This window comes from Danio rerio, chromosome 1, assembly GCF_052040795.2.
Source record: "Danio rerio strain M-AB ecotype USA chromosome 1, GRCz13ab, whole genome shotgun sequence".
In the NCBI taxonomy this organism is placed as follows: Eukaryota; Metazoa; Chordata; class Actinopteri; order Cypriniformes; family Danionidae; genus Danio; species Danio rerio.
The window spans coordinates 2,442,979-2,459,202 of NC_141021.1; the positions used below are offsets into that span (position 1 = coordinate 2,442,979).

Below are 16,224 nucleotides of genomic sequence, written 5' to 3' on the forward strand. Positions count from 1 at the left end.
GAAAGTAACCATTAAAACGTACCCACTTTCATTTTACATCAGTGACGTCAGCTAGAGGTTTACCTGCAGTCTGGGCATGGAAATAAAAGGAAACCATCACCAACTTTATGATCACAAACAGGAAACTCTTTCTTTTCTTTAGTCGATTATCAAAAGGTTTGAGTATTTGCTGTATTCAGTAGAGCAATGAGCTGCCAGCACAATCTCTTGCTTTTATTCCTCTGTGACTTCGCCGCGCTCACTGGTAGGTTCTGATTTCTCTTAATGTAGACGTGTGAACAGACTGTTGGGGTTAAATTTTAATTAGAATACATTGCAATTAAAATATAAGAACGTTTATTAATTAAGAATAAATTGCAATTAAAATATAAGAATGTTTATTAATTATTAATTTTAGTCTGGGCATATTGGCATGCCCAGACTAAAAGGTTCTAATTCAGCACGTTGTGTTCATAATCCAGGCTCATTTGCTTTCCAGCTGGTTATACAGTGCTCAACATATATGCGTACACCTCTCACAAATCTGTCTTGAAAATTCATAATTATAATAGGAAGCTCTACAACATTATATTTGTATACATACATTAGTTTAGTTAGTTCCTAAGCCAAATCTGGAGCTTATCGACTAAATAACTTATGATAACAGTCCAAAAACTAGAACAGCCAAATTTATGTTTTAGAAAAATATTAAAATTATTATTTATTTTTAAATATTATATAATATTAAAAATTTAAAATGTAATCAACAGGAAAAATCAAGAGAAGCAAAAAAAAAATAGTTGAAATTTTGTAGGTTGTAGTTTATTTCTGCAATATTTCACTTATATTTCACTTGAATTGTATTATCTTTCAACTTCTAAATATGTTTGGTGATTAAAATATTATTTTAATAAATATATCTATTTAACAAATCTAGGCTAATCATTTTGCTTCAACCATATTTATTCCTGAATGTTGTGAGTTTGTGTTATTATTATTCACAATTGACTTGGTTAGATTTTAAATACCTACAAACATTTGTTTTTGAATGATCCAGTTGTGTTGAAAAGAAACTTCTCTTCATTAAACACTTGAGAAATAGGTTTAAAATCATTTAAATTTCACAGGAAGGCTAATCTTTTTGCTTCAGCTGTATATACAATATAAACCTAAAATCATTTGATTACAGTCTCAGCACAGACATGTGGAGAACAAGTGCTAGAAGGAACATCCTGCAGCATTTATGGAAAAACAAGAAACAATGAAAAAGCTGCAGATATCAGATGGAGCTTTACCTCCAGTAATGGAAACTCAGCTGAATGGAAAAAAGGATCCAGGAGAAAACCTCCAGCAGGATTAACAATAGAAGAAGACGGATCTTTACGATTTAAAAGTGTTGATCAGATTAACACCGGCACATATAAATACAAAGCTTTTAATGCCAATGGCCAACAGATTGGGGATGAAACTGTGGAACTGAAAGTTTATGGTGAGAAGACAAATTTTTAAAGCCTTCCAACATAATAACTACAATCTTCACTGCAATATTTTTACTATATAACACTGTACATTTCTGTAGGAGTTTGTGAATCTGCAAATAACATCATGTTTCTGTTACAGCGAAGACTCCTAAACCTACTGTGAAGCGTGAATGCACAACTAATAGTGTAATACTCATCTGTGACACTGCAAACTATAAAGATCTGAATATATTCTGGTATGAAGACAACAAGATCCTGAAGGATGAAACAAAACCTTATCTTACCTTAATGCGGTCTAAAATGAAGAAGAACAAAGGGTACTCATGCAGTGTAAGTAATCCTGCCAGCTATAGAGAGACAAAACCTGCAAAAATTAAATAAATTAATTAATAAATGCACACATTATAGACAGGATGGATGGATGGATGGATGGATGGATGGATGGATGGATGGATGGATGGATGGATGGATGGATGGATGGATGGATGGATGGATGGATGGATGGATGGATGGATGGATGGATGGATGGGTGCTGTAGGTAGGTAGGTAAATAGATAGATAGATAGATAGATAGATAGATAGATAGATAGATAGATAGATAGATAGATAGATAGATAGATAGATAGATGGATGGATGGATGGATGGATGGATGGATGGATGGATGGATGGATGGATGGACGGACGGACGGACGGACGGACGGACGGACGGACGGACGGACGGACGGACGGACGGACGGACGGACGGACGGACGGTTAGACGGACCGACGGACGGACGGACGGACGGACGGACGGACGGACGGACGGACGGACGGATAGACAAATAGATAGATAGATAGATAGATAGATAGATAGATAGATAGATAGATAGATAGATAGATAGATAGATAGATAGATAGATAGATAGATAGATAGATAGACCGACGGATTAATGGATGGATGGATGGATGGATGGATGGATGGATGGATGGATGGATGGATGGATGGATGGATGGATGGATGGATGGATGGATGGATGGATGGATGGATGGATGGATGGATGGATGGATGGATGGATGGATGGATAGATGGATGGATGGATGGATGGATACATGGATGGATGGATGGATGGATGGATGGATGGATGGATGGATGGATTGATGGATGGATAGATAGATAGATAACTGAAGGAAAAACTGATGTAACAATAGAAAAATAAATACAAGTAATACATGATTTAATAAAACAGGATTAAACTCAATAAAATAATTAAAATATCTAGGTCAATAAATTAATTATTTGTAATTATTATGTTTTTAATCCATATTTTATTATTTAAACTGTAATTTTTATTTGTTTTTCTATTTATTTATGCATTTATTGTTATAGTGATTTCTGTTTTTCTATTTAATTATTACCGTATTGCTTTATTTACTTATTTATTTGTTTGTTCATTTATTTTAGCTTGGTTAGGATTAAATATAATTCAAAATACTATATTTATCTGTAATATATTATATGCGTATATTATGTATTATATATAGGTGCAGTCCTCTCCAGTCAGCAGTGAACATAGCAACAGAATTACAGTCTCAAGTAAGTAAAGTTTACTGCATATGCTTCTCACTCCTGAAATGTACTGACTAGGTGTTTTGTGAATTTTAAATGTATTAAATAGATTTAATTCAAATGTACTTGTTTGTTATTGATTGCATGATTACATCTGTTCTTATCCTACAGGTAGCAGTCCAGGCCTTTGCTTAGATTTCTGGGTTATGCTGAGCATTTTAGCAGGTGGAGGAGCTCTTCTGCTTCTCCTATTATCTGTTCTCATCTGCTGTGCATGTCGAAGTTATGGTCAACACAAGAAGAACCAACCAAGCAAGTACATTTTTAAGATATACAGTAAAGAAAAATGATTAGCTCTCATTTTAATTTTTATTCTTTTTCAAATGTTTCCCAAATGATGTTAAACAGAGCAAGGAAATTTTCACAGTATGTCTAATAATATTTTTTCTTCTGGAGAAAGTCTTATTTGTTTTATTTCGGCTAGAATAAAAGCAGTTTTTAATTTTTTAAACACCATTTTAAGGTCAATATTATTAGCCCCTTTAAGCTATATTTTTTCGATAGTCTACAGAACAAACCATCATTATACAATGACTTGCTTTATTACCCTAACTAATAACCTAGTTAAGCATTAAAATGTCACTTTAAGCTGAATAATAGTCTCTTGAAGAATATCTAGTCTAATATTATTTACTGTCATCATGGCAAAGAGGAAATAAATCAGTTATTAGAGATGAGAAACTATTATGTTTATAACTAGTTATTAGAAACTATTATGTTTATAAAGCTGTTGAAATAATCTGCTCTTCCTCAAACAGAAATGGGGGAAAAATATACAGGAGGGCTAATAATTCTGACACACTGAGCAATTATCAGTATTTTGCATTAGATTAAACATGTTAAGTTGTGTAATGTGTAATAGTTTTTCCGGGTTTTGAAACTAAAGAAGAAAAAAGTTGCACCTTTAAAACAAATAAAATCAACTGTTTGATTGCTTCTCTGGGATAAATTCAGATTTTGGATGTTAAACCAATAACATTAGGATTAATTTTGTGTTCTCTATTTTATCACAGGTTTTGAGACCCACTTTGTCTACAGAAATGATGAAGAAACAGACTATGAAACCGTTAATGTTACAAAACATAAGAAAGCAACAGCCTGCAACATCTCATAGACAAGATTTTACATAATAAATTACATTTTTATTCATCATAACCATCCTTTTTCTTGTATCTTTTATGTACATCAGAAAATTCACTCACTTTCCTTTGGCTTAGTCCCTGATTAATCAGTGGGTGCCACAGTGCAATGATCCACCAATTACTCTGACATATGTTTTGTACAGCAGATGCCCTTCCAGCTATAATCCAGCACTATAGGAATTAGGGCTGAAACTTAAAATCTAATAAAATAATCAAGTCAATTTGTTGTAATCGAGCTTTGTGTAAAAATATTTTAATCAATTTAATGCAAAACATTACTATGTTGGTGCAGTGGAAACGCCAACAGGAGAACATGCAAACTCCACACAGAAATGCCAACTGACCCAGTCAGGGCTCAAACCAGCAACCTTCTTACTGTGAGGCGACAGTGCTAACCACCTACCATAATCAACAATAACCTGCAATGTCTCTTAGGCATGTTCTTACATGGCAAATTAATACATCATAACCAACATTCCTTACCTGTATATTTATATGCTTCAGAAAATATATTCTCTGTAATGATTTCTTCAAATCGCGAGTGTGAAAACCAAATAGAAAACAACTCTTGTCTGAATATAAATGCCATGACTTGGGTTGAAATATTCTAAAATATCCATTTATATTTTTATTATTTCGCTTGTAACATATTGATCTCATTGTTTAAAGGATAAGACTGTTGTTTGTCATGCATGTAATGCACTATATTGTACACAAACTCTTGTTTTTCTGTGCTCGACTGGAGGGAGTTCCTCCTCCTGGCTCTGATTAAAGCATTTTCAAAAGTATTGTCTTGAGTCTCATCTAGTTATTGCTGCAGAATAGTGGAATACTGGAGATCTTATTTCCCAAGCCTTATTTCAAAAGGGCAGAGACACGCTGAGGTTACATTTATTCACAACCGTGATGGGTATTTTGACTTGAGAATCCCTAAAAAGTTCCATAAAGAGATTCCTACCAAATCTAAAAGCACCAAAACAAACACATCTTAACCCAATAAATCCATGCCCCTTTTTTACCCCTTACAGCTGCCACACTGTGGTCAATAGCATCATTCCAAAATCATGTCTTTAGGGAGATAGTTTACCAAGCAATGTAAATTCTTTTACTATTTACTCACCCTTTACTTAGTTTCACTACAGGTTTTTAAATTTTTTTTATTAGGAGTTTTCTGCAGAAACTTTCTTTAATACGCATGCAAAATAATAAATGCATTTCTGATCTAGCCCACAAGATGGCAGCATTACAATGAATAAAATGTATTTGCCTGTAATTGCGTATTTAAGCCACTAGGTCACTGGTCTACAGATGACCCATTTTGGGTTTGCAACCACTGTCCTAAATGATCAGGTGTGAGATAAAACAAAATTACATTAAGCTCAGGCATTTCAAACTTTATATAACAAGTACACAAAATCAACTATCGCTAACACTCATTAACATGAACCAAATACTCATACATGCTTAAAAATGTCTGAAAATGATTAGATTTTAGTAAAGGATCCAAACTTTGCAAATGCTTCAAGAGCATCAAAAAAACATACTATTTATGACAAACACAAATTAAAAATGTAAAAAAAAAAAACATGCACACATATTAATCAACAACAGCATGAATCATTAAGCAGTTTTCAGCAGCAATGTTTGGAATAGAGTCATTAAAAAATATCTAATACTACAACATTATTAGCTTTAATCCATGGCCTGATCAAACAGACTGTTTGCTGTCGATTAAATTAATATTCAATGTCGATTAATATTGTAAATAATGTTGCTCAGAGTGTCATCAGGAGCCACGGATATTGATTTGGACTCGTTTTATTGTTAGTTTACAAAACATGTCACCATTCCCTGCCATTATATGAATCTGCAGGGACCACACATTCAGCTTAGAATCTTCTTTAATGTTCTGCTGAAGGAAAACAAAAATCTCCTACATCTTGGATAACCTGTGGTGGTGTAAATGAACAGGTAATTTTTAATTCTGGGTGAACTATCCCTTTAAAATGAAGTAATCTTAAAGGGGTAGTCTAATGCTATGAACTCTGAGCTGTTTACACAGTTAAAGAGGAATCTCATACTCAAGCATGAGTTTTAAAAACACTATTAGAACATAACACAGAGCATTAATTCTGCAAAGATCTTATTTCCGGGTGGTGACTAATTTGTTTTTGTTTTTCAACCCCTGCTCTTGGTTATTAAAAGAAAAGCAGAACGTTTTTTATAGGTGCTAAATTACTTGACCAGACACCTCTTCATGAGTTATTTACAACTAGATCTGCACAATATATCACGCAGCATCAACATTGCAATGTTACAAATGCATCTGCAGTAGTCACATCACAGGATATGTGTAATATGTCCTAATTACAGTCAAATGTGGAGTTACTGCAAAGTTTAATCATAATAAAATGAAAATTATCATTTGCATGCATCTCTAGGTCTGTGAGTGTGCATTTCAAGCTAATTTAAAGCATTCATGTGCAAAATATTATAATAAATGACAAGGGTAAGACTGATCGCAATGCTCTAATTATGTCAAAGGGTTATTTTGATTACTAAGTTGTTCCCCTGTTTTATTTTCAGATATGACAGGATGTATTCAGTAAAGTTGCACACTGTTGACTAATGGTTCACCCACAGCACTCAATTTCTTTCGGCGAGTATTGGAAAGTTGTACCTTTTTCTTAAAATGTAAAGATTTTTTAGATGAAAAATGAATGCAGTAATAATCTATTGGCATTTAAGATCAATGTGAGCATGTGAGGATGTTAAATCACTTTATAGGATTATGTTCCATAACATACTAGAAAGTGACCATTTAAATGTACAGTTTAATGGTTAGAATTTGACAATTTGTTTATGCTTTTAATAGATTTTAACCATTAGAACTTCAGAGATGGTTTCTGTTTTCTTTACACAGCATATACATTATGGTCTTCATGACATACAGTGGTTTTGTGCGTGCATGCACAGTGTGACAAATCTTCAAAAGTGCATGATGTTGTTGCAGAAGGGGAAAAGACATAAGAGCAACATATGGCCACATGTCAGTGATGTTCTGCTAGTGCTTGCAGTCTGTGCATGGAAAAAAAGGAAACCATCACCAACCTTTGATCACAAACAGGAAACTATCTTTTCTTGATACGATTGTCAAAGGTTTCTAGAGTATTTGCTGTATTCTGAAGAGCAATGAGCTGCCAGCACAATCTCTTGATTTTATTCCTCTGTTGCGTCGCTGCGCTCACTGGTAGGTTCTGATTTCTTTTAATATACATGCGTGAACAGACTGTTCTAAATAAAATTAGTATGAATATGATAACACTTTACAATAAGGTTGTAGTAGCTAATGTTAATGCATTCAATAACATGAACAAACAATGAACAATAGATTTATTACGGTACTTAAACATGTTAGTTAAAGAAAATACAGTTGTTCATTGTTAGTTCATGTTAACTCACGGTGCATTCACTACTGTTAACAAGCAGGAGTTTAAATGATAACAATGCATTAGTAAATGTTGAACTATTATTAATAAATGTTTATTATTAGTTCATGCTCATCATTAGTTCATTGCAAAGTGGGACCATAAATTGTAATTATGTAAATAGTTGTTGTCATGCAGATTGATTTTAAGTTAACTCAATATGATAGTTCATTGTAGTTAATTAAGTTTCATATAAAACCAAAGAAGCACTGTATAGATAATGTTTTGTAGCATGTCAAGTAACATATCTAGAAAAATCGACTTCCAATAGAGGATTTTTTAAAATCATACTTACCGTAATTAACTGCATTCTTATGCACACAAGAAAGCAATCACACGGCCTTGTTTGACATGATTTTGTCATCATTCAATTCATCCAGATCAAAAATACACACTTATAAATAAAGATATAAAATCTGTCACTGAGGTGGTAACTTTTCCATTTTTGCACCATACAGGTGGACATTAGTACTTTTAGGGTTCACTTCTGTACCTTTAAGGCCCTTTGAGGTGCACATTTGTACATTTTAGGTATTAATATGTACCTTTAAACACTTGTTAGGAAAAAAATTGACCTTTTAAAAAGCTACCGCCTCAGGTGACAGATATTTTACCTTTATTCCCGAGAGTGTATTCTGGACTCATCTGCTTTACAGTGGGCTATGTAGATTATTATTTATTAGTAAATATACACCGTTAAAAGGAAATCTCTTAATTTAGCTTGTGAATTGCATTATGGGATGTTGGACTTGGCTTTGTCAACACTAAATGGATAAAAATCGACTGCAATTCAACAAAGTGACTTTTACAGAAATTTTAGTAGTTTGATAATATAATAATATAATGTATGAGCAATGATAGATAGAGAAATGAGTCTGTAAAAAAACAGAAAATGTGCTGCAGTTTAATACAAGGTTTTTGTAGTTACAACCCAGGCAATATAGCACTTTAAACTATTAAAAATGTTCGTAAAAGTCACTTTTTCTAACTTTTCAAGGTTAAAAGTTGTTGGAAGAAAGATCAAGATCCCATAATGCAATTCAAAAGCATAAATAAACAGAAAAAAAAAACAAAAAATGTATCACAAAATATGCAAAACTGCTAATTTGCAAATATTTTTACAGTGTATTTCTGCACCACTTGGCCTAAAACTGAAATGTAAAGCTTCACACAGTTCGAGCAGAAATTACGCTTTACGTTGTGTGATTCCTTAAAAAAAAAATTCACAATTATAGTCAAACTGCTCTGGAAATAATACAAGATTTTTTGTTATTATACGCTAATGCAATCTGTGTGTAGACACGTCTTTAACAGTTAAAGTTTAGGTCAATCACAGTAACAAGGAAACTATACTTGTTATATTTTTTATATCTCATAAGGCCACAACTTTTTTCCTCAGAATTGCAACTTTACATTTCACAACTCTGCCTATGACTTGGGAATTTTAATCTCAGAATTACGGCTTTTTTCTCGAATTGTGAAAGGTTTTTCATCTGTGATTGCTTTTTTTACACTGTAACGTTTAATACTTCAAGAGTCAAAATTTTAAATTTTGCCCTTTTAGTAATTTACCTGTTTACCAATGAACAAACAATTTACTTTTACCCTACACTATCTAATGCAGATTCCTATTTGTAACAACTGTTGAATATAATTAAACAATAATTAGTAAATATAATTAAAGTATTATACTTCGTTTTATATAATGAACAGTAATACTTGGAATTAAATATTTCATGTTTTGTTTTAAGTTTTACCTAAAACAAGATTTTAACTTGTAAGATTAGTGTCTGACCCAAACATACCCTTTTCAGTCTCGCTTGGTCACTCAAGTAAACCTCAAATGAGCATTTGAATCCTGTTCAGTTTCCATTAAAATCATTTTATTGATTACAGTCTCAGCACAGTCATGTGGAGAACAAGTGCTAGAGGGAACATCCTGCAGCATTAATGGGGAAACAACAAACAATGAAAAAGCAGCTGATATCAGATGGAGCTTTACCTCCAGTGATGAAAACACAACTGAATGGAAAAAGGGATCCAAGAGAAAACCTCCAGCAGGATTAACAATAGAAGAAGACGGATCTTTAAGATTTGAAAAAGTTGATCAGAGTAACACCGGCACATATAAATACACTGCTTTCAATACCAATGGCCAACAGATTGGGGCTAAAACTTTGGAACTGAAAGTTTATGGTAAGAAGACAAATATTCACACCCTTCCAACAAAACAAACCAAGATCTCATATTTCAGGTGGATATCTGCTAATAACCATCATGTTTCTGTTACAGCTAAGGTTCATAAACCTACTGTGAGGAGTGAATGCAAACCTGATGGGACTGTTACACTCCTCTGTGACACTGGAAACTATAAAGATCTGAAAATATCCTGGTATGAAGACGACAAGATCATGCAGGATGAAACAGAAACTCATCTGACTCTAACATCGTCTAAAATAAAGGAGAATAAACTGTACGCATGCAATGCAAGCAATCCTGCCAGCAGTGAACAAAGTGACAGAATTACAGTGCCATGTAAGTCTCTTCTCATTCCTAAATGTTGTGAGTTTGTGTTATTATTATGCACAATTCATTTGTTCAGATTTTAACAATTATTTTAACAAGTTAGTGAGGCTAAGAAAAAACTCCAATATATGTAAACTGTAGCTATAAAGCATGATGATTTTACAGTATTAATATTAATGAATATTATATCAACTCAGAATCAACATTGAAGATAAATCGTTGCTCCCGCTCTTTACTGTTGATGTCTAAAGATATTTTTTGGGTCATTCTCAGGTTAATTGTCCCTAGTGTTAGGCAATATAAACAAAATCATATCGAATCGCAATACAATTTATGTGCATATATGCTCTGGACATTTTACTCTACATTGATCTAAGAGCCAATCACACATCAGAAATGTGCACCAACTGGAATCTAGCTAATGCTATTTAAAGGACCCTCTAAACGTTATTGTTTGATATGGAATAATAATAATAGAGATTGCATTTTTGCCATATCGCCCAGCCCTAACTGTGCTCACATATATCAATACATTTTGGTGATATGGCCCACTGATTACCGCTTTACTGACGTTACTGACGTTAACTAACATGAGCAATACTGTAATAAATGTTTTGTTCATTGTTAGTTAAATGCATTACCTAATATTATCTTCTGCAACCTTAAGTGTTACACATGTTTCTGTTACAGCGAAGGCAACCAAATCAACTGTGAGGCTCAACAGTACAACCAAAGGGACGGTTAAACTCATCTGTGACGCTGGAAATGCTAAAGATCAGACTATATCCTGTTATGAAGACCACATGAAGGATGAAACGAAAACGAATCTGACCTTAACATCGTCTAAAGTGGAGGGTAAACGGTACTCATGCAGTGAACAAACCAGCAGTAAACTCTCATGTGAGTCATTTTTATTGCACGTCATGATTCCCACTCCTGAAATGCACTGACTTTGTGTTTAGGTTTTTCAATGGGGTATATGCACACACACTATATCATTTGTCCATATACCCAATGCCGCGTGAACAAGTTGCATTACAAAATGGCCACATTTAGGATCTGATTTCTTTAAAAAAAAAAACTGATCTTCACTGCCTGACTGATATACAATACATCGTGGGTCTCAGACTGGACAAAAAGCACTGCATTAAATGATATTTCTCAACACTATCTCTTTAAAATATTACAATTTATTATACCCAACTATTTTCAATGGACTTTCTGTGCAAACCTGTTGTTCTTGATGGCGCTTTCGTAGTCTTTCATCTTTTTTTAAGCTTGAACAACTAAATGAACGTCAAAGTCTGTTTAACCGATTGTATTTTAATTACATTACAACATCGGTTCTGTATAAGAAACCTTACAAAATTGAAACCTTCAACAGGACATTTAGTGTTGGCTGAAAGCATTATAGTAGCCCATTGCATTAAAGCGATTTGTTTAAAGAAGTCCACGTGTTTGTTTCTGATTGCATGACGTCTGTTCTTGTCCCGCAGGTAGCAGTCCAAATCTCTGCTTAAATTACTATGCCGTGCTGGGTGTTTTAGCAGGCGGAGGAGTTCTTCTGTTTCTGCTTATTTGTGTTTTCATCTGGTGTGCGTGTCAAAGCTGTCGCAAGAAGAATCGACTACTATAGGTAAGAGACAAAGATAACTCTAACATGCTGAGAAATGCTATTTGTCAACCAAACTGCATTTCGTAATCTCACACTCAATATCTCATTATATGTGTACATTAGCAGTTTTACATATTTTGTGATTCATGTTTTTATTTTCCCTCATTTATTTCTGCTTTTGAATTGCATGATGAGTTCCTGATCTTTCTTCCAACACCGTTTAACCTTAAAAAAGTTGGGAAAAGTGACTTTTATTTACGTTTTAAATAGTTTGCAGTGCTATATTGTCTGTGATTGTGTTGTATATTACAGTAAAAAAAACTTATAATGGATCCTTTGCTAAGCCCCGCCATCCTTAGTTACTGTTGCTATGCCTGTCAAGCTTTCGTGCCAGGCTCGGCTTTTTCAATGTGTATGCGCCGGTGTCAGAAATTGCCAGGGATATAATGTCATTTTTGGCGAACAGGTAAGATATCCGAGAAAGCCAGACAAAAAAGGACTGCAGTATGCATTACAGGGGTATATTCACCACATAATAAGCAACCGATTAGAGAATAAATCAATCAAAATTGAAGCTAGCTTAGCCTAGCCTCCTCATATGCTAACTATTCAACAGCTTAGCTCGTGCTCAGCAGGAGAGGTGACATTTAAAAATGATCTAAATATAATAAATTAAACCGTGATTTCTCTATTAACCGTGCAATGAAATATAGCGTTACTAACCAACGAGGAAACACGCATGACAGTGCTTTTACATAGTTCATTCATGGATAGAACAGCCAGAAAGGGGAAACTGATGGATTTGTGCCGAATATTAGCATCATTGACCCATAACAATGTACAGTAAGTTACCTATTACTGTCAGTATGTGTGTGCTCTTTATAAATGAGTGAAAAACAGCTGCTGGTGAAGTATATTGATCGCAAGTGCACAGTTTGTGATCTTATCTCGGTTTTGTTCTGTTCATTTGTAATTTCAAATCTTTGTAGCTTGATATAGATGGAAATATGAAGTTCAGTAAAGTTGGCAACAGATTCGCAGATTCACATTTTCCGGATCAATAACTCATGTCATTATGATCTATTCACTATAACTTCGTTACTAACGTTATGGCGAAGGCTTAAACGGAGCATTACTCAAAGTATAGAGCGAAAAAAAGGAATAAGACCGCTGTTAAACAGAACCAGCTTGATGTTTTTGTAGGAAACACAGTTTACATCTGTTTAGGGTGAGAGGTGTGTCAGTTATTGTCATCGGTCTATCACTGAATGTATCAGGAATATCAAAACAAAACCAACTTAGCTCCGCTCCTTTAGCGCCCCTCACACCGCTTGATCCACGCTGGCATTTCTCCTCTTGGGTTTTAGGTCTTAAAAAGGGAAAAAATTCCACCATCCCGTCCAAACTTTTAAGGAGACCGGGTATCAGATTTGCACAATCCATATGCACTCGCTCGAAAGCTTGACAGAGCCCCTTGCACGTAGCTACAGTTGCTAAGCCACGATTGGTGGGTGGCGGTTTTCGGGCATGTCTTAGCGAAGGGTTAATGCTGCCAGTACATTTTCTGTTATTTTCGGACTTATTTCTCTATATATTGTTATCTCAAACTACTAAAATGTCAGTAAAAGTCACTTTGTTAAACTGTAGAGTTGAATTATCAAAAACAAAAGTCAACAGAGAAGATCAACATCCCATAATGCAATTCAAAACCATAAATAAAAGTCAATTCAGAAAACGATTTTGTTTTCAGTGTATTGCATGTTAAATCCACAGTATTAGGGTTAACTTCAGTCTTCTCTATTTTATCACAGGTTTGGGGACTAATTTTGTCTAATGATGAAGATATTATGAAGCTTATCCAGAAAGCAAAAAATAATAATAATACAATAAAAAATTATATGTGTGTGTGTGTGTGTGTGTGTGTGTGTGTGTGTGTGTGTGTGTGTGTGTGTGTGTGTGTGTGTGTGTGTGTAAAACAATAACCTGCAATGTCTCTTACGCTTCAGAAAATATATTCTCTGTAACAATTGATTCAACTCGTGTGTGTGAAAACCCAAGAGAAATCAGCTCTTGTCTAAATATAAACATCATGACCTGGGTTGATATATTTTAATTATTTTTTTTTTCACTTGTAACATATTGATCTCACTGTTTAAAGAATAAGACTGATGTTTGTCATGTCCTGTAATGCACTATATTGTACACAAACTCTGTTTTTCTGTGCTCTGCTGGAGAGAGTTCCTTCTCCTGGCTCTGATTAAAGCATTTTTACAAGTATTGTCTTGAGTCTCATCTAGTTATTGCTGCAGAAAACAGTGGCACACTAGAGATCTTACTTCCCAAGCCCAAGTGTTCAAACTGTCCGAGTCCAAATCTGTTAATAGTAGACATGCTGAGGTTAAATTTATACACAAGAGTCCACTGAAGGTAACATCGACTTGAGATTCTCTCAAAGGTGCACTAAGAGATTTTTACCAAATCTGAAAGCACCAAAACAAACACACCTTATAACCCAATAAAACCACGCCCCTTTTTACATTTACACTTTGTTGTTGTTGTAGACAACACAGCCCTTACTGCTGATTGGCTGCCACACTGAGGTCAATAGTCTTCAGAAATCTTTTAGTGTGTCTTTAAAGGGATTGTTCACTCAAAAATGCTAATTCTGTCATCATTTACTCACTCTTTACTTGTTTTAAACCTTAAAGAGAGTTTTTTTTTTCTCTTGAACACAAAATAAGATTATAGAGTAACATTGGAAACCTGTAACCATTGACTTCAACAGTATTTGTTTTTCCTACTATGGAAGGCAATGGTTACAGGTTTATAGCTTTCTTTATAATATCTTCTTTTGTGTTCAACATAATATTTGAAGGAGAGTAAATAATGAGTACATTTTCTTTTTTGGGGGTGAACTATCTATTTAAGGCACACTATACAGGTCGTATCATTTGTTTCTTCTGATGAACAGAAAAAAAATTATATTAAGAAGAAGGTTGGAAACTGGTAGCAATTGACCAGGACATATTTTTTCCAATACAAACTAGGAGAAACAGAAAAAAAAGAAGAAAGATTTTACAGCTGAAATGAACTGGTAATTAGAAATAGAAATAAAGTAATTAGGTACCTTTTGAGAAATAAAAATAAAAATGCTAATTTTATTCTAGCACACAAGACGACAGCATCATATTGAATAAAATGTATTTGCCTCTAATTGTATATTTAAGCCACCAGGTCTCTGGTCTAGACATCAAACCAATTTTGGGTTTGGAACCACCGTCCTAGATGATCAGGTGTGAGAAAATAAAATAGGCTATTGCTATAAATCATGGTTTTTATGGTTAGAATTTGACATTTTGCAATGCTTTTAAAGGTTTTTAGCACTTCAAACTTGATGATGGTTTCTTTTTTCAGCACGGATAACTACACACAGCCTATACAGTATATGCAACATAACATATTGTGTGCTTATACAGGCATGCTCAGTATGCAACCTATGACCAGATTCATTTCACATCAGCGTCAACTAGAGCTTCAGTCTGTGCATAGAAAGAAAATGAAACCATCACCAACTTTTTGATCACAAACGGGCACGTTTTCTTTTTCTCAGACAATTGTCAAAGGTTTCTTGAGTATTTGCTGTATTCTGTAGAGCAATGCGCTGTCAGCACAATCTCTTTTATAGCCTCGCTGCACTCACTAGTGCTTCTGATTGCATTTATAGATGTGTGAACAGACTGTTGTGATTACAATATAATTATTATAAATTGCAATTAAAATATAAGAGTTGTTATGCAGATTGAATATACTTTCAACTCCATATGAGTTTATGATAGATAATCAAGTTTTGTAAGTAACCAAAGAAGCACAGTATGGATAATGTTTAGAATGTTTTGTGTTGATGTCAAGTAACAAAAATGCACTGAGCTGTCACAGATCCAGATTTTTTTATCGTACTGTAATTAATTACACCCTGGTGCACATCATTTGATTCATCCAGACACGATCAGATTATGTGCATGTGTAGACTATAGGGGCAGTATTTGATGACACACTGTGGTCAATGGCATCTTTCAATAACCATTTAGTGTATCTTTAAAGGAACAGTTCACCCAAAAATGTCAATTCTGTCATCCTTTACTCACTCTTTACTTGTTTCAAACCTTTAAGAGTTGATTATGTTGAACATAATAGCAGATATTTAGAAAAATGTTGGAAACCTGTAACCATTGACTTTCATAGTATTTGCTTTTTCTTCCTTAGGAAGTCAATAGTTACAGGTTTCCAGCTCTCTTCAAAATATCTTCTTTAAGACAATGTACAACACAGTTTGGGATAGTTTTTTTCTTCTGATGAACAGAAAAATCATATTTAGAAGAATGTAGG

The 16,224-nt window shown here is 34.1% G+C and overlaps 2 protein-coding genes across 7 annotated transcripts in view; one reads left to right on the forward strand and one right to left on the reverse strand.

Moving 5' to 3' along the window:
* Positions 1 to 16,224, reverse strand: part of LOC103911757 (carcinoembryonic antigen-related cell adhesion molecule 5) — a 41,189-nt gene that overhangs the window by 10,584 nt on the left and 14,381 nt on the right. For 3 of the 6 annotated variants that reach the window (NM_001441423.1, XM_087235029.1, XM_087235026.1), the window contains 1 exon segment: positions 1,745 to 1,824. The exons of the other annotated variants lie outside the window; for them this stretch is intronic. The gene's annotated coding sequence lies outside the window, so the exon portion shown is untranslated. 6 annotated transcript variants of the gene reach the window in all.
* si:ch211-132g1.4 lies at positions 107 to 14,115 on the forward strand. The gene is made up of 10 exons (XM_087236556.1): positions 107 to 244; positions 1,169 to 1,468; positions 1,600 to 1,830; positions 3,179 to 3,323; positions 7,398 to 7,459; positions 9,594 to 9,893; positions 9,990 to 10,256; positions 10,914 to 11,123; positions 11,720 to 11,859; positions 13,650 to 14,115. Exons 1-9 carry the CDS (start codon positions 187 to 189, stop codon positions 11,857 to 11,859), a joined length of 1,713 nt encoding a protein of 570 aa, XP_087092682.1. The 5' UTR covers positions 107 to 186; the 3' UTR covers positions 13,650 to 14,115.